The sequence below is a fragment of the Bos javanicus genome, chromosome 7 (assembly GCF_032452875.1).
Source record: "Bos javanicus breed banteng chromosome 7, ARS-OSU_banteng_1.0, whole genome shotgun sequence".
Lineage (NCBI taxonomy): Eukaryota > Metazoa > Chordata > Mammalia > Artiodactyla > Bovidae > Bos > Bos javanicus.
Window position 1 is genome coordinate 61,314,703 of NC_083874.1, and position 18,340 is coordinate 61,333,042.

An 18,340-nucleotide genomic window follows, 5' to 3' on the forward strand; every position below is an offset into this window, starting at 1 on the left:
CTATTTTTGCAGACTGGGAGCTGGGCTGGCAGACACTGTACAAGACATTCTCTGCCCTCAGAGCTAGCAGATTAGCAGGGCAATATGCTATTAGGATACAGGGAGACTAGTGGTACCACGAGGGGAGTAAGAGTGATGGGGGAAGTGAGTGGAGAAGCACCTTGAGGGACATCCCAGAAGATAACTTTGAGAGAGTGATGAAAAACTGATTCCAACAGGTAAGTGGTAGGTAGTGAGGCCAAGGGGAGAGAAGATACTGAAGGAGTCAGACTGAAGGCATGGAGAATTGGCAAAGTGAAAGGAACTGGATTTGGTTTGGACAGAGAGGGTGAAGGGTATGGCAGGGTTAGACAAAATACTGGAGATTCATGGAGACTGGATTCTAGACTGAAGATAAGAGTGAGGCATGGATAAAATAGCAGGGGTATGTGTGACAGGATCCAATTAATTTTAGATCACACAGTTGTAGTGTGGCCTAGGCATAGGCATGGGCCAGAGGGAAGACAGGGCTTCCTTGGTGGCTCAGTGGTAAGGAATCCATCTGCCAACGCAGGAGATGTGGGTTTGATCCCTGAGTCGAGAAGAGGCCCTAGAGGAGGAAATGGCAGCCCACTCCAGTATTCCTGCCTGGGAAATTCCATGGACAGAGGAGCCTGGCAGGCCCTGGTCTATGGGGTCACAAAGAGTTGGACATGACTTCAGTTCAGTTCAGTCGCTCAGTCATGTCCAACTCTTTGTGACCCCATGAACCACAGCATGCCAGGCCCCCCTGTCCATCACCAACTCCCGGAGTTTACCCAAACTCATGTCCATTGAGTCAGTAATGCCATCCAACCATCTCATCCTGTCATCCCCTTCTCCTCCTGCCCTCAATCTTTCCCAGCATCAGGGTCTTTTCAAATGAGTCAGCTCTTTGCATCAGGTGGCCAAAGTATTGGAGTTGCAGCTTCAACATCAGTCCTTCCAATGAACACTCAGGACTGATCTCCTTTAGGATGGACTGGTTGGATCTCCTTGCAGTCCAAGGGACTCTCAAGAGTCTTCTCCAGCACCACAATTCAAAAGCATCAATTCTTCAGTGCTCAGCTTTCTTTATAGTCCAACTCTCACATCCATGCATGACTACTGGAAAAACCATAGCCTTGACTAGATGGACCTTTGTTGACAAAGTAATGTCTCTGCTTGACTAACGACCAAAGAACAGAGGGAAGACAGGAAGACCTGTTAGGAGAAAGACTGTTGCAGGAGCTCAGGTATGAGAAAGGAGTGAGAAGTAGGGACCATCTCTATGGCCCTGACTGAGGCTGCACTTACAGTCAGTGGCTGGGCTTCCATGGTCTGCAGTCTCAGGTGGGCAACAGGCCAAGTCCTGCCCTGTCCACCTCAGTGGCCAATAGGCCACTTACATTCCAACCTGGACTGCACCAACTAGCTCTTTGCAACTTGCAAACAAAACCTAGAAATGAACTGCTTTCAAAAATTCCTGATTACATCCCTGGTTACCAGGAAACAGCAGGACAAGTTGCAAAGTCCCATCACAGGAAATAAAAAGAACGCTTCAGTGAGTGCCAGCATCTTCCCACCAGGATTCCAGCCAGCTGTCATTCATGATGCCTGGCAGAACTGAACAGGCATTAAGAATAGGAGCAGTTTCTTCAGTGCCAGATTAAACGCTTTAATCTTTCTTGTGATGCACTATGAGGCTGCCATTATCATAGGAATTTTCACTAAAGGGCTGAGAGGTTAAATAACTTGCCCAAGGTTGAGTCCAAATCTGGGGAACTGGGATTTCCACCCTGGAATACCTGCCTCTTGCAGGTCTGTGTACCATGCCCTGCCTTCGAAACCAGAACAACAATAGAAAAGCACCCTCATTTCCCCCCATCCCTGCAATGTTTTAGGGATACTTTTAGATTTACCAAAAAGTTGCAAGATATGACCTTTCTGTATATCACTCATTTGGTTTCCAACTCTGATGCTGGGAGGGATTGGGGGCAGGAGAAGGGGATGACAGAGGATGAGATGGCTGGATGGCATCACTGACTCGATGGACGTGAATCTTAGTCAACTCCGGGAGTTGGTGATGGACAGGGAGGCCTGGCATGCTGCGATTCATGGGGTCGCAAAGAGTCCGACACGACTGAGCAACTGAACTGACTGAACTGAATGCTAGTATCTTACATTTTTAACAATTCACTTGTCAAAACTAAGGAGCACAGGTACATTACTACTAATTGGACTGCAGATTCAGATTTTTTTTTTTGGCCACACTGGCCTTCACTGTGGTGTCCGGCTCTTCATTGCAGGGTGTTTGGCCTTCCTGTTGCAGAGCATGGGCTCTAGAGCACATGGGGTTTGTTGCCCTGCAGCATGCAGGATCTTAGTTCTCTGAACCAGGATCAAACCTGCCTCCCCTGCATCAGAAGGCAGATTCTTAAGCACTGGACAAGGGAAGTCCCCAGGTTAATATTTTATTAGTTTTTACACTAATGCCCTTTCAGGTCCAGGATCCAATGCCTTATTCCACCTCCTTCAGCTCTTCTGGTCTTGAGTCCTGGTTTAACTTTTGACAATTTAAATGTTGATATGTTGTAGAATGCCCTCTAACTAGATTATGGGTTTTCAGAAATTTAAACTTCAGTTGAAGTATTCATCATCTTGTCAAGTCAGAGTACTAGAAACATGATTTATCCAAGTGTTCAGCAACCCTTAATAGTTCATCTCTCCAAAGCTAACATCTTCCATGTTCCACTCTTTGGAAAGTGAGTCACTAAGCCTAGCCCACAGGTAAGTTCAATTCCTGGAAGGGGGAGCAACTATTTTTAGTTTTTGTAAGATTTATGCCTTCATCTTAAAATCACCTGAATCAGCATGGACTCATTTATACTTTGTGTTGTAATTAGTCATTTTAAAGATGATGAACAGACTCTTTTATGGCTAATCCATCACACACAGTAAGTTGGTAGGAGCCATGGCAAGACTCACCTCTTCAGGGCTCTTCCAAGTGGGATGGGAGTTGTGAATAGATGTATACCTGGGAAATGGATGCTAAACAGCAATAAAAAGGAATGAAGTACTGAAACACGTCTGCTGGGATGAACCCTCAAAGTGTTACGTCATTGTCTTGCCTCCGAGTAGAAGTCACCATCCCAGGGCCCTGGGCTAATCCTCTGCAGAACACTCAGGACCATCTGGTGCCACTGGGTCCTTGGAGTTGGATGCAGGCTTCCGGAAAGCACAAACTTTTTTATCACTGATGAAAATAGGGCTTGGTGTGTATTTGTGGGTGACTGAATCTTTATGTACTTTATGTACTGATGTGGAACAGCCTCCTAGATCTGCCAAGTGAGAAAAAGAAAGATACAAGACAGTGCACTCCCTTTCTTGCACAGAAGGTGTGGGGGGTGAGTACCCACCCACACGTGTTTATATATGGCTGTCTGGAAGGCTCTTCTGCTCAGGCTACACTGGGCTCAACAGTTTCCACTCCACTCCCGCTCTTTAAGAATTGGTCCATTTTTGGAATCAACATCTCCACTTTCAAAACAAGGTCTCCAAGGCCTTGGTCTCTTTAGATGACTGAGGCAACTAATGTCACAAACAGTAGTGTTGAGAAGACCCAACTGTAGCACCAGAATTTCACCTCTCCTTCCGCTCCTCCTCTCAGGAAACCAGTTCACAGAACACAGGCTCACCCTGTCCCAGGGCAGGGGCTGGATCAACACTTCATGTTCCTCTTTGACAGGTTATATACATTCTCTGAAGCAATGTATCTATTAAACGGCTGCTGGTTTATCAATGCACCCGTGACCTCAAGACAGCCCCATACCCTGGTTAAACACAGACAGGAAAAAGGAATCAAGTACCCCCGAGCAATGGCCCCTACATAAAGGAGAGATGACTGGAGTCAAAAACAGCTTACATCAAAGCAATTTATTAACAGAAAGCAATAATTTGAGAAGTCCTGTTCACAGACGGCGACCACGGCGACCCCCCTTCCTGCGGGTGCTGTCGGAGGGGATGGGGGTGACATCCTCTGTAGGGAGAAGAGAAAACATCATTGTCTGGAGCTGGATGGGAAGGGGCGCAGGCTGCCCGAGGCCAGTGGTCAAACAGATCAGCAGTGGATCCTACTGCTTCCCAAGTTAAGTCCTCAGTATGTAGCAGATGGGTCCAGCTGACCCACGAGCTGCCTCCTCAAAACTTCTCATGTAGTTTGAACTCAAATTCCATGAAGGGGAAACTGAAGCTCAGACAGAGTAGGCAACTTGAATAGGATGTCAGAGGCAGGTGACAAATCCAGGTTTCTGATACCTAGCCCACTGACTCTAGTGGAAAAATCCTCTCAAACTGAAGAACAGCTCCTTTTTAATAGGTAAAAGAAGATTGAAAATGTTTTGAAAAAAATCTTGAGAGAGAGATGGACCATCAGGTCGAGGGATCAGTACACGCTATCACAGAAACAGCAGGGAAGGGCTAACATCTTTCTAAGAGCTATAAACGGCCAGACACGAGGGTATAAACGCTATGCAAGTATAGAGAACTGCTGTGATTCTTAACCATGGGAGCCACTGCCCCCTCCATATATTTTTGTCACAATGACTAGCCCGCTCTACTAATACACAGTAGTCAGCCCCCCAAAATATTGAACACAACTCCCTTGAAAACAACAGAAAGGACAATTTATCTCCCATTAGTTCCACCAGCCACCATCAGGCACAGAAGTACAGAAATGAGACAGTGCTGTTCCAATGCAGGACATTCAGGTCAAGGTGGCATGAGTGTTCACGTAGAGAGTTTATGTCACTCGGTACCTCTTGCACACCCCATTAACAAATCTAACTGCCAAAAGTTAGCAGACCAGGGCCTATGTCCACTGCACAGACCGCATGCTTTCTGGGGTCACACCTGAAACAAAACCAAGCATCAGCCAAAGAGGGGTACTCACCAATCCGCCCAATCTTCATCCCTGAGCGGGCGAGGGCTCTGAGCGCTGACTGGGCCCCTGGTCCAGGAGTCTTGGTCCTAGAAAACGAATATCGAAATTAAGAAAAGCTTTTGGCCAAGTCATTATTTGTTGCATACCTCCCCCACACCATGGGCCATAGTTTGTATTTTGCTCTGCCTGCAGCCTGTTTAAGGAAGTGCCCTCTTTTAAAAATATTTATTTGCAATGGAAGGATAACTGCTTTACAGTATTCTGCCAAACATAAGTGCTCCCTTTCGTCACATGCTGTGATTCTAAGTCTTTTTGGTGATCTGTCCTTTCCCACCCTCCCAAGATCAGTGGATCACTTAACAACTTCCTATCTGGTCCCACACAGCGGCCATCTTTAACAAACCAACCAACCTCAAACTCAAATCATTACTATTAAAAAGTTTTCATGCCCAGAGATGTCCCAAGCTCATTTCCACTCCAAGACCTTTTCCTTCCAGTTGTCCCTGGCTGTAATACTCTCCTCTGTCCTCCCTTCATTGGACCAATTCCTAATATCACATTAGGTCTTCATTTAAATTCTATTATCAACCCAGCCCTGACACATTTCTGCTTCCCAACATTTGCTGCAAAAAGGAACCATACGCTCCCCTGCTCTATATTGTTTAAAGCCTAACTCTGCCAGACTGAGAGCCACAGAGGATGGAAACAATAACTGTTTTCCCTATCACTCTCTTCTAGTACTTGTAACATAGCACTTCATATGCTGTGTATGCTCAATTAACACAGTAAGTTGGGGCAGGGTGAGTGCAGAAACCAATTACAGGCACACCTCATTTAATTGTGCTTCACAAATCATGCCCTTTTTAAAAAGTCCCAGTTACATTTTTTTTTTAAGCAATAAAGTATTTTAAAATTAAGGTATGCTGCATTTTTTTAAAAAGACAGGATGCTACTGCACACACAATAGGCTACAATATAGTGTAAACCTAACTCTTATACACACTGAGAAAACAGTGTTGCTCATTCTTACTGAGATACTGTTTTTATTGCAGTGCTGTCTGGAACCAAACCCACAGTATCTCTGAGGTATGCCCATATTAATTACATAGGTACCTATGATGCCTTGCCCAAGCTAAGTGGCCTCACTATCCTCCCAGCCTTACCTATTTCCTCCTGTGGCCCGGAGTTTGATGTGGAGGGCAGTGATGCCCAGCTCCTTGCATCTCTGGGCTACATCCTGGGCAGCCAACATGGCAGCATATGGAGAGGACTCATCTCGGTCAGCCTTCACCTTCATCCCACCAGTTACACGGCAGATGGTTTCCCTGGGAACAAAAGCACAGGATCCTTTCTTTCTTACCCATCAAGGATTCAGAGTGCATATCACACCCTAAAGATAAAGAGCACTACTGCCCAGGAAGGGCAGAGGATGAAGGTCAATCTGAACAAGCATCCTGATCCCACAAGACTGCCCTAGGTTCTGCAGTGATGGTGTTCACAGATCCCAGCTTAACACTGCATCAACACTTTACTCTTAGCTTTAATCTTATTACTCGAGTAATAGGAGTAATTCCTCCTCATTTTACATAAGAAGTCCACAGACTGTAAAGGCAAAAAATGTAGCTCCTTTTCTCTTAGAACCCCAGCACCTAGATTACAGTATCTGTGCACTAATCAACCAAGCACATATCCTTATCTGAACATCTTTAATAAAAATTATTTCTAGAGATCCCCTTAAAGTGCTACTCAGTTCCCTGGTCATTTCTAACCCCAGCCCTTGCTATCTGGGTCCTGTGCCTCCCCACGGGGGTTAACTCACTTGCCAGAAAGATCGGTGACGTGCACAAAAGTGTCATTGAAGGACGCAAAGATGTGGCAGACACCAAATACATTTTCTCCTTCAGCCACCTGAGGGCCGAGGCTGATGACCTGTTCTTCCTTCTTTTCCTTCCCCTTGCGAGGTGCCATTTCTTAAGGAGAAGAAAAAAAATTCCAACCTTAACAACAAAACCCCAAGTGTTTACAACTCTGGGAATACTTCTTCCCCGAGAAAGGTGAGCAGGACACTGAAGAGCTCTGGCTCTCCCACTCCAGGCCGCCAGGAGCAGGAATCAGGGCTCCCAGGTGACTCCCAACCCACCCTGCCAAGAGCAGAGTGCTCCTCATCTCTGGCTTCAGGGCACAGGCGCGTGATAGGTGTTCAGCAAACAACGATGTGCAATCCCTAGCCTCATTTACTGGCTCTGAGAGACCTGCACAGAAATTGCAATGTGCCCGACTTAGCAGTCACTCTGACTTAGGAAGCACCTAACGAAAGGCCGTTTCCTCTGTATTCCCTTCTTGAATCCTCACTACATCCCCACGGGATTCATGAGACGATTATTTCTACTTTCCAGATTCGACAACTTCAGAGATCAGAGGCCCGGGATGAGACTGCCCAGGAAATAACCGGTTAAGGTGGGAACTCACATCAGACCAACTTATTACCCGACCCTTCCAAACTACGGTGTGCTGCCGGTTAAGGTAGTTGTGGTCGTGGCGCGGGGCCTACGCCTTCAAGGCTAGATCCGAACTCACCCACACTTAACAGGTTTTTTCCTAAACCAAGACCGCCGCCTCCCGAGACAGGGCGCGAAACAGAGTCTGGGTCAGCCCGCCGTGCTCCTCTCGCCCGGCACTAGGTTTGTCTCCCGCAGAAAGACCTCAGCCCCAAGCCCTCGGCCCCGATGAGCCCCCGGGCCGCAGGATGCCAGCCGATTTTCCTTGTCCAAGGATCCTACCTGCGCGTCTTCTCCAGACTCCGCCACCGGAAAGAGAGGGTGGAAGGGGGCGGGGCGACGGGTCACGCTCTTGTCCCGGAAGTGCACGTCTGAGGTCACAGGGCGAGGACAGCTCCCGGAAGACGCCGATTTTAGCGTTTCCAAGGACATTAAAACGCCTGGAGAACACGGCTTACTGAAGGGAGCGCCTAAGGAGGTAAGGGCCTGGGTATCTTGACGAGCTGTCTGCTTCTAAGACTGAAGGAAGCAGCCACACGCCGTGGGTGTGGAAGGCCTGTGTTCTAAGATGGCGGTGACTGCGGCTAGACCAACTTCCACCACGCTGACCCCGGAGCCTGCTTAGCCTGAGGGCGGCAGCTCCCCTCGCGGTGCGGAGGTAAATGACAATTTGTCATTCGTCTGTCGTCTCTGACTCTGCAATCCCTTCGACTGTAGCCCTCCAGGTTTCTCTGTCCATGGAATCCTCCAGGCACGGATACTGGAGTGGGTTGCCTGCCATTCTCTTCTCCACGGGATCTTCCTGATCCAGGGATCGAACGTCTGTCTCCTGCATTGCAGGCAGATTCTTTACAGTCTGAGCCACCAGGGAAGCCCTTCTAACTACTGAGTACTTGGCAAAATAAGAATAAATTATTCAATATTTGTCATTTTATGCCAGCCTATATTCATATGCATTGCTTCATTTGATCCTCACCACAATAACAGATCAGATCAGATCACATCAGTCGCTCAGTCGTGTCCAACTCTTTGCGACCCCCATGAATCGCAGCACGCCAGGCCTCCCTGTCCATCACCAACTTCTGGAGTTCACTGAGACTCACGTCCATCGAGTCAGTGATGCCATCCAGCCATCTCATCCTCTGTCGTCCCCTTCTCCTCTTGCCCCCAGTCCCTCCCAGCATCAGAGTCTTTTCCAATGAGTCAACTCTTCGCATGAGGTAGCCAAAGTATTGGAGTTTCAGCTTTAGCATCATTCCTTCCAAAGAAATCCCAGGGCTGATCTCCTTCAGAATGGACTGGTTGGATCTCCTTGCAGTCCAAGGGACTCTCAAGAGTCTTCTCCAACACCACAGTTCAAAAGCATCAATTCTTCGGCACTCAGCCTTCTTCACAGTCCCAACTCTCACATCCATACATGACCACAGGAAAAACCGTAGCCTTGACTAGACAAACCTTTGTTGGCAAAGTAATGTCTCTGCTTTTGAATATGCTATCTAGGTTGGTCATAACTTTCCTTCCACGGAGTAAGCGTCTTTTAATTTCATGGCTGCAGTCACCATCTGTGTGATTTTGGAGCCCCCAAAAATAAAGTCTGACACTGTTTCCACTGTTTCCCCATCTATTTCCCATGAAGTGATGGGACCAGATGCCATGATCTTCGTTTTCTGAATGTTGAGCTTTAAGCCAACTTTTTCACTCTCCACTTTCACTTTCATCAAGAGGCTTTTTAGTTCCTCTTCACTTTCTGCCATAAGGGTGGTGTCATCTGCATATCTGAGGTTATTGATATTTCTCCCGGCAGTCTTGATTCCAGCTTGTGTTTCTTCCAGTCCAGCGTTTCTCATGATGTACTCTGCATATAAGTTAAATAAATGGAGTGACAATATACAGCCTTGATGAACTCCTTTTCCTATTTGGAACCAGTCTGTTGTTCCATGTCCAGTTCTAACTGTTGCTTCCTGACCTGCATACAGGTTTCTGAAGAGGCAGGTCAGGTGGTCTGGTATTCCCATCTCTTTCAGAATTTTCCACAGTTTATTGTGATCCACACAGTCAAAGGCTTTGGCATAGTCAATAAAGCAGAAATAGGTGTTTTTCTGGAACTTTCTTGCTTTTTCCATGATCCAGCGGATGTTGGCAATTTGATCTCTGGTTCCTCTGCCTTTTCAAAACCAGCTTGAACATCAGGAGGTTCACGGTTCACATATTGCTGAAGCCTGGCTTGGAGAATTTTGAGCATTACTTTACTAGCGTGTGAGATGAGTGCAATTGTGCAGTAGTTTGAGCATTCTTTGGCATTGCCTTTCTTTGGGATTGGAATAAAAACTGACCTTTTCCAGTCCTGTGGGCACTGCTGAGTTTTCCAAATTTGCTGGCATATTGAGTGCAGCACTTTCACAGCATCATCTTTCAGGATTTGGAATAGCTCAACTGGAATTCCATCGCTTCCACTAGTTTTGTTCATAGTGATGCTTTCGAAGGCCCACTTGACTTCACATTCCAGGATGTCTGGCTCTAGGTGAGTGATCACACCATCGTAATTATCTGGGTCGTGAAGATCTTTTTTGTACAGATAGATACTATTAAATAGATACTATTTGACTTTTCTTTTAAAGAAAGAGATTTTTACAAACATTTTATTGGAGTATAGATTTTGGGGTTTTGGGGGGGTATTACAGTGTTGTGTTAGTTTCAGTGTCCAGCAAAGTCATTCAGTTATACATATATTCATTCTTTTCCAAATTCTTTTCCTCATATAGGTTATCAGAATACTTAGTAGAGTTCCCTTTTCTATTCAGTAGATCATTGTTGTTTGTTTTTTACTTATCTTATATATAGTAGTGCCTGCGAGCTCTGCAGCCCCACTGCCCGTAGCTCACCAGGCTTCTCTGTCCATGTGATTTTCCCCTCAAGAGTACTTGAGTGGGTTGCCATGCCCTCCTCCCATGTATAATTGTGTGTACCTTAATCTCAAATCTCACTTATCCACCGCCGCCCCCCCAACCACATTTTCCCTTTGGTGACCATAAGTTTGGTTTTTTGAAAATAATTTTATGTATTTATTACTTAATTTTTGGCAGCGCTGGGTCTTCATTGTTTTATGAGGGCTTTCTCTAGTTTCCGAAAGTGGGGGCCACAGTTCCTTGCAGAGTGTGGGCTTCTCATTGCAGTGGTTGCTCTTCTTGAGGAGCACAGGCCCTAGAACTGGGGCTCAGTAGTTGTGCTGCACTGGCTTAGTTGCCTCTAGGAATGTGGAATCTTCCCGGATCAGGGATGGAAGCTGCATCCCCTGCTTTAGCAGGTGGATTTCTATACACTGTGCCACGAGGAAGTCCCTATAAGTGTGTTTTTGATATCTGTAAGTCTGTTTCTGTTTTGTAAATAAGTTCATTTGTATCATTTCTTTAAAAAAATTAGCAACTTTCCCCGGTAGTTCAGTGGTTAAGAATCTGCCTTTCAATGCAGGGGATTCAAGTTCCATCCCTTGTGGGGGAACTAAGATCCCACATGCTTCAGGGAAACAAAGTCTGAATGCCACAACTCCAGAGCTTGCCACAACTAGAGAGCCGTGTGGCCCATGACCCAGTGAAGAGCCTGCATACTGCTACTAAGACCTGCTGCTAAGTCACTTCAGTCGTGTCCGACTCTGTGCGACCCCATGGACTGCAGCCCACCAGGCTCCTCCATCCATGGGATTTTCCAGGCAAGAGTACTGGAGTGGGGTGCCATTGCCTTCTCCGACTAAGACCTGACACAGCCAAATAAATAAATGTTTTTAAATAAAAGGAGTCATAGCACCTTAAAAAAATTAGATTCCACATATGAATAATATCATATGATATTTGTCTGTGATTTACTTCAGTTCCGTTCAGTCGCTCGGTCATGTCCAACTCTTTGCAACCCCATGAACTGCAGCACGCCAGGCCTCCCTGTCCATCACCAACTCCCAGAGTCCACCCAAACCCATGTCTGTTGAGTCGGTGATGCCATCCAGCCATCTCATCCTCTGTCATCGCCTTCTCCTCCTACCCTCAATCTTTCCCAGCATCAGGGTCTTTTCCAGTGAGTCAGCTCTTCCCATCAGGTGGCCAAAGTACTGGAGTTTCAGCTTCAACATCAGTCCTTCTAATGAACACCCAGGACTGATCTCCTTCAGGATGGACTGGTTGGATCTCCTTGCAGTCCAAGGGACTCTCAAGAGTCTTCTCCAATACCACAGTTCAAAAGCATCAATTCTTCAGCACTCAGCTTTCTTCACAGTCCAACTCTCACATCCATACATGACTACTGGAAAAACCATAGCCTTGACTAGACGGACCTTTGTTGGCAAAGTAATGTCTCTGCTTTTGAATATGCTATCTACGTTGATTATAACTTTCCTTCCAAGGAGTAAGCGTCTTAATTTCATGGCTGCAGTCACCATCTGCAGTGATTTTGGAGCGCAGAAAAATAAAGTCAGCCACTGTTTCCACTGTTTCCCCATCTATTTCCCATGAAGTGATGGGACTGGATGCCATGATCTTCGTTTTCTGAATGTTGAGCTTTAAGCCAACTTTTTCACTCTCCTCTTTCACTTTCATCAAGAGGCCCTTTAGTTCTTCTTCACTTTCTGCCATAGGGTGGTGTCATCTGCATATCTGAAGTTATTGATATTTCTCCTGGCAATCTTGATTCCAGCTTGTGCTTCTTCCAGCCCAGAGTTTCTCATGATGTACTCTGTATACAAGTTAAATAAGCAGGGTGACAATATACAGCCTTGACGTACTCCTTTTCCTATTTGGAACCAGTCTGTTGTTCCATGTCCAGTTCTAACTGTTGCTTCCTGACCTGCATACAGATTTCTCAAGAGGCAGGTCAGGTGGTCTGGTATTCCCATCTCTTTCAGAATTTTCCACAGTTTATTGTGATCCACACAGTCAAAGGCTTTGGCATAGTCAATAAAGCAGAAATAGATGTTTTTCTGGAACTTTCTTGCTTTTTCCATGATCCAGCTGATGTTGGCAATTTGATCTCTGGTTCCTCTGCCTTTTCTAAAACCTACTTGAACATCTGGAAGTTCACAGTTCACTTAATATGATGATTTTCAGGTCATCCACGCAATCCATGCAGATGGCATTATTTCATTCTTTTTCATGGTCAAGTAATACTCCAGTGTGTGTATTTACCACTTTTTATTAAGATTATCATTTTAAAATAATTTTTATTTATATATTTTTGGCTGTGCTGGGTCTTTGTGGCTGTGCAGGCTTTTCTCTAGTTGTGTTGAGCAGGGGCTGCTCTCTAGCTTCAGTGCTCGGGTTTCTCATTGTGGTGGCTTCTCTTGCTGGGGCGCACAGGCTCTAGCGGGCATGAGCTTCAGTAGATGTGGCTCCTGGGCTCTGGAGCACAGGCAAAATAGTCATGGCACATGGGCTTAGTTGCTTCATGGCACATGGGCTCTTCCCGAATCAGGGATCGAACCAGTGTCCCCTGCATTGGCAGGTGGATTCTTTATCACTGAGCCGCCAGGGAAGCCCTACCACTTCTTTATTCATTCCCCTGTCAATGGATATTTGAGAGGCTTCCACATCTTGGCTGTGGTAAACAGTGCTGCAGTGAACACTGAGCTGCATGCATCCTTTTGAACTCTAGCTTTCTCCAGATACATGCACAGGAGAGGCACTGCTGGGTCATATGATAGCTCTGGTTTTAGTTTTTTAAGGAACGGCCATACTGTTCTCCATAGTGGCTGCACCAATTTATGTTCCCACCAACAGTGTGGGACGGTCCCCCTTTCTCCACACCCTCTCCAGCATTTATTGTTTGATGATGGCCATTCTGACCAATGTGAAGTGATACATCATTATAGTTTTGATTTGCATTTCTCTGATAATTAGTGATGTTGAGCATCTTTTTATGTGCTTTTTGGCCTTCTATATGGCTTCTTTGGGGAAATGTCTATTTAGATCTTCTGCCCATTTTTTGATTGGGTTGTGGTTTTTTTTGACATAATTCCTTGTTGGTTACTTCATTTGCAAGTGTTCTCTCCCATTGTATCAGCTGTCTTTTCATTTTGTGAATGGTTTCTTTTGCTATGCAGAAGACTGAATTTAAGGAGGTGCCATTTTTAAATTTTTGCTTTTATTTTCATTATTCTAGGAGACAGATCCAAAAAGTATTGCTGTGATTTATGCCCATGTTCTGCCTATGTTTTCCTCTAAGAGTTTATAGTGTCCAGCCTTACGTTTAAAGAAGGCGATTTTAACTGAAAATACACATTTGTGGGCAATTTGGAATTCTGACTTCAAAGTCTGTGTTTAATAACAACTTCCATATATCCCTCTAATAACACCATTGAAGGACCCTGAAGGATTGGAATGTATAGATGGAGACATGAAGAAGGGACAAAAAGTAGGCCATGGGTTGTGCTCTGTGTGTGTGTATATATGCAGAGGTGTGTGTATATTAATATATCAATACATACATGTACATATAAAGCCTACATAGAGAAATATATATATAATTTTTTAACAAAATAGCAATTATGTAACACAGCATGTGGTTCTTTGTGTACTGTAATTGATGCCATTGAACAACTTGGGCTTGATTTCAGGAAGAGCTTTTTTTTAATTTATTTATTTGTTTCTGGCTGCACTGGGTTTTCGTTGCTGCACATGGGCTTTCTCTAGTTGCAGTGAGCAGGCCGGCTCTGTAGTTTTGGTGTGCGGGCTTTTCATTGCGGTGGCTCCTCTTCCTGAGGAGTGCAGGCTCTAGGGTGCTCGGCCTTCGGTAGTTGCGGTACACCAGCTGAGTGGCTCTGCTGCATGTGGAATCTTCCTGCACCAGGGGTCAAACCCGTATTGGCAGTTCCTCTTAGCCACTGGAGGAAAGCCCAGGGAAGAACTTCTTTTTAAAAATGTAATGCCCTCTTTCCCCTCTATGAAAAGTAATTAATTAAAGAAAACCCATAGAATAGAAATATTCAGAGTGGAGAGCAAGAAGAAAAAAAGAAACGACAGTCTTACCCACCACTGTTAATACCTTGGTGTGTGTTCTTTCCAAACACCATCTCTGCACACGGGTTGGCCAAAACATTAGTTCAGGTTTTTCTGTAAGATACTGTGGAAAAACCTGAACAAATGTTTTGGCCAATCCAAGCATACAGAAGAGGCACATTTAAAAAAAAAAAATTGGGGTATAATTGATTTACAATGTTGTGTTAGTTTCAGGTGTACAACAAACTGAATCTGTTATACAAATACATGTGTCCACTCTTTTTTAGATTCTTTTCCCATATAGCCCATTGCAGAGTATTGAGTAGACTCTGCTGTGCCAGATAGTAGGTCCTTATTAGTTATCTATTTTATATACAGTAGTGTGTATGGAGGTACTTCTTTTTTAAAAGAAAATAACTTTACAACATTTTTCCCTGATAGTATTAAAAAAGCATGCTCATTATAAACAATCCTCACACTGCAGAAAAGAAATAGCAAAAAGTAAAAATCGTCTCTAAATTCTTTCTTCTCTAGATATCACTATTATCAAACTGGAGGATCATTCCAGAAATAATTTTGTTTACTTGTATCTGTACCTATAATATACAGTCTTATGTAAATGAAATTGTGTTCTGTATGCCATGTGGTGACTTTTTTTTCTCTCTCAACATTGTGGATATCCTCCCATAACAGCAAATAGAGATCTACAACATTTTTTCACAGATATTTAATATTTCATTTATTATTTTGAATATTAAGTGCATTCATACAAATTAAAAAATTAAACATACCAGAGCTCTTCCCCTGGCATCGCCCTCTCCACTCTGTCCTAGGGCCCAGGGGGCTGAGCTGTCCTGAAAACCTCAGACTATGTCCCTGCCCTCTGGTTCTGGTTAGAACTCAGAAGAGACCGGAAGGGAGAAGCAGAGGGCAGACTTATTTCCCTGGTCTCTGTCTGCAAGCTGGCTGAGTCCTGTGACTTGGGCTTCTGTGGGATACCCCTTCTCTGTCTTCAGGTCTAGAAATACTCCCTCCATTCTCAGGAGGTGACATTACCTGCTGTTAACATCCCAGGGGCCTGTGGTTTCCCTGCATTCAGGCTGCTACAACTTTATGCCTAATTTGAATATTAAACTCTTCTCCCTTTGCTTAAGAAAAACCCTACTCCTCTCCTGTCCTGAGAAACCCAGTTCTCTTCTTTGCAAGCAACCAGGAATCGCTGTAGGTCTTCTCTGTAGCTCAGTTGGTAAAGAATTGGCCTGCAATGCAGGAGACCCTGGTTTGATTCCTGGGTTAGGAAGATCCCTTGGAGAAGGATTAGGCTTCCCACTCCAGTATTCTTGGGCTTCCCTGGTGGCTCAGCTGGTAAAGAATCCACCTGCAATGAGGGAAACCTTGGGAAGATCTCCTGGAGAAGGGAAGGGCTATCCACTCCAGTATTCTGGCCTGGAGAATTCCATGGACTGTATAGTTAATGGGGTCCCAAAGAGTCGGATACGACTGAGCGACTTTCACTTTCAGGAATCCCTGTATCACATTTTTTTTTTTACTACCATATGATATTCCTCTGTATAGCTGTCCCACTATTTATCTAACCAGTTATGTATTGTAGGACATTTATTTCCAGAATTTTGAAATATAAATAGAAGTGTCACGAACACACTTGTGGTATTCTTTCGTCGGCGTAAACTGCCAGCAGTCAAAGGCAGTATGTACTTTAAGTTTTGATATTTGTAGCTAAACTGCCCTCCAGAAAGTTGTTATCAATTTTCACTTCTGTTAAACTGAGACTCTAAATCTACCTCCTTACTGTATTGTATTTCTTCTGTAATTAGTAAAGTCAGACATGTCTTTATGGATTGTTTTGCACATTTGCATCTCTTTTGTGATTTGTCTGTTTATATCCTTGGAAAGAAAGAACCATTTTGTTCTGTGGTATTGAGTTCCCCAGTGGAGGAGGTATGTTAGCAGAGACTGGAGCATTATTGAGTAAGTTTCTGCTTTGGATAGAGTTGTCTTAAGCATGTCCCTTGTGGTCCAGTGGCTAAGAATTTGCCTTACAATGCAGGGGACATGGGTTCGATCACTGGTCAGGCAACTAAGATCCCATCTGCCGGGGATCAACTAAACCTGTGCAGCACAGCTACTGAGCTTTTGTGCCACAACTAGAAAGTTTGTGCCCTGCAACACAAGATCCTGCATGCTGCAACTAAGACACGATGCAGCCAAATAGACAAATAAAAGAGATGTACTGAACAAACAGATCTCTAAACCTCAGTGAGGGAAGGCTTGATGAAGGGAGCACGGCTTCATATTGTGGCTAGAGGCAGCCCACAGTCACCTCAGGACAAATCTTTCCACAGGAAAGTGCCAGAAGCCTTCAAAGTCACTGTTTTCAGATTCCACTGTCATTTTATAATCAGCATGTTTATTACTTCAACAGAGAGTTATTGGTTGTGGGTCCTTGGGCAAAAACTGTAACCTCTCTGGGCTTCAGCTTTGTCATCTGTGGAGTGGGATAATAACAGTATTTTTTAAAAAAGAAATGTATACTGAGACATATTTTTATAGGGGACTTAGTGCCAAGCTCTGAAACACAGCAATAATGGCTCTAAGGTAAGACTTGAGAACAGAGTAGGAATTACCTAAATGAAGGCAGGAAGAATGGCCTGAGCATGGACCCCAGTATATGAAAAGGTCCTGGGGTGGGAAGCATTTCGAGAGTTGAAGATTTAAAAACAGCTAGGCTGTTGTGTGTGAGGGCAGAGGGACAGGAGGTCAGGCTGGAGGAATGGCTGGAGCCACTGTCTGAGGGCTCTCACCTCCCTTCTGCCGTGTCTGTTTTCCCCATCCCAGCCCACCCCACGTGCCGTCAATACTGTGAGCACAGGGACTATGTCTGCCAGCACCTCCCTTGCTGATTCATGCGTTTGATGAATGCTTATTGATCACGTAGTATGTATCTCGTCCTGTTCTAGATAATGATCCATTCTATCTTGGAGTTCACCTTCTGGCAGGAAAGGCAGACATACTGTCTAAGGTAATTTTCTGTTGTGTTAGAAGATAACCAGCACTATGAAAAAAGAAGTCCAGCAAGGAAAAGTGTGTCAAGGTGTCTGAGGAAAGGGGGTGGGACAGGTAGGAAAGCGGATGGGGCATTTGCAGAATTAAATAGAGAGCCACTGACTTCCCAGGTGGTCCAGTGGCTAAATACTCCATGCTCCCAACTCAGGGGGCCTGGGTTCAATCCCTGGTCAGGGAACTAGATCCCACACGCTGTGACTAAGACCTGGCACAGCCGAATAAGTAAAATTAATTTTAAAAATATTAAAAAAAAAGAGAGAGAGAGAGGGCAGAGTAGCCTCGTTGAGAGATTTGAGCAGAAGCATGAAGGAGGACAGGGGCAGGCCTTCCCTTTATCATCAGTAAACTAAGGGAAGATCATTACTGGCAGAGGGAGCAGTGTGTACAAAGGCCCAGAGGTAGAGAAGTACCAGTGACGTACTGAAGGACGAGCAGGGCCAGCGCGGCTGGATTTGGAGTGAATGAGTGAGGGGAGGTGGAGGTGTAACAATGTAATGATGAGGAAAAAAATGGTGGAGGGACCTCCCAGGCGGTCCTGGGGGTAAGAATCTGCCTGTGGATGCAGGGGACATTGGCCCCCTGGTCCGGGAAGGTTCACATGCCATGGGAGGACAAAGCCCATGCGCCACAACCAGTAAGTCTGCACGCCGCAGCTACTGAGGCCCCCACGCCTGGAACCTGTGCTCCTGCAACAAAAGCAGCCCCCACACCTCAACGAACAGTAACCCCCCACTCACCACAACTAGAGAAAGCCCTTGCACAGCTATGAAGACCCAGCACAGCCAAAATTTTTTTTAAAAAACTTAGAAAAAGAAAAGGGAATGAGCGGCAGGGGCAGATTA

The 18,340-nt window shown here is 45.2% G+C and overlaps 2 protein-coding genes and 1 long non-coding RNA gene across 5 annotated transcripts in view; 2 read left to right on the forward strand and 1 right to left on the reverse strand.

Moving 5' to 3' along the window:
- Window positions 1–18,340, forward strand: part of TCOF1 (treacle ribosome biogenesis factor 1) — a 291,309-nt gene that overhangs the window by 62,192 nt on the left and 210,777 nt on the right. The gene's annotated exons all lie outside the window — the stretch shown is intronic.
- Window positions 3,919–7,817, reverse strand: RPS14 (ribosomal protein S14). Of its 2 annotated transcripts, none has more exons than XM_061424055.1 (5): window positions 7,720–7,817; window positions 6,759–6,909; window positions 6,103–6,264; window positions 4,949–5,025; window positions 3,919–4,036 (listed from the first exon to the last, which is right to left on the reverse strand). In XM_061424055.1, the coding sequence occupies exons 2-5, from the start codon at window positions 6,905–6,907 to the stop codon at window positions 3,969–3,971; spliced, it is 456 nt and encodes a 151-aa protein (XP_061280039.1). In that variant the 5' UTR covers window positions 6,908–6,909; window positions 7,720–7,817; the 3' UTR covers window positions 3,919–3,968. The 2 variants fall into 2 exon arrangements, with proteins under 2 accessions (XP_061280039.1, XP_061280040.1); XM_061424056.1 differs by having other exon boundaries at window positions 7,517–7,752.
- The window catches only part of LOC133251497 (uncharacterized), a 35,059-nt gene continuing 24,545 nt past the window's right edge, over window positions 7,827–18,340 (forward strand). Inside the window, exon 1 of the long non-coding RNA XR_009737651.1 lies at window positions 7,827–7,915. This is a non-coding gene — a long non-coding RNA (uncharacterized LOC133251497). The remainder of the gene's footprint in view (window positions 7,916–18,340) is intronic.

Excerpts from the sequence above, each read along its gene's own strand:
- RPS14 (XM_061424055.1), bottom strand. The coding sequence starts at position 6,907 with ATGGCACCTCGCAAGGGGAAGGAAAAGAAGGAAGAACAGGTCATCAGC. Across the intron at positions 6,265-6,758 it reads GTCACCGATCTTTCTGGCAA|GGAAACCATCTGCCGTGTAA; the intron begins GTGAGTTAACCC and ends TTTTGTTCCCAG. Across the intron at positions 4,037-4,948 it reads GATGAAGATTGGGCGGATTG|AGGATGTCACCCCCATCCCC; the intron begins GTGAGTACCCCT and ends TTCTCCCTACAG.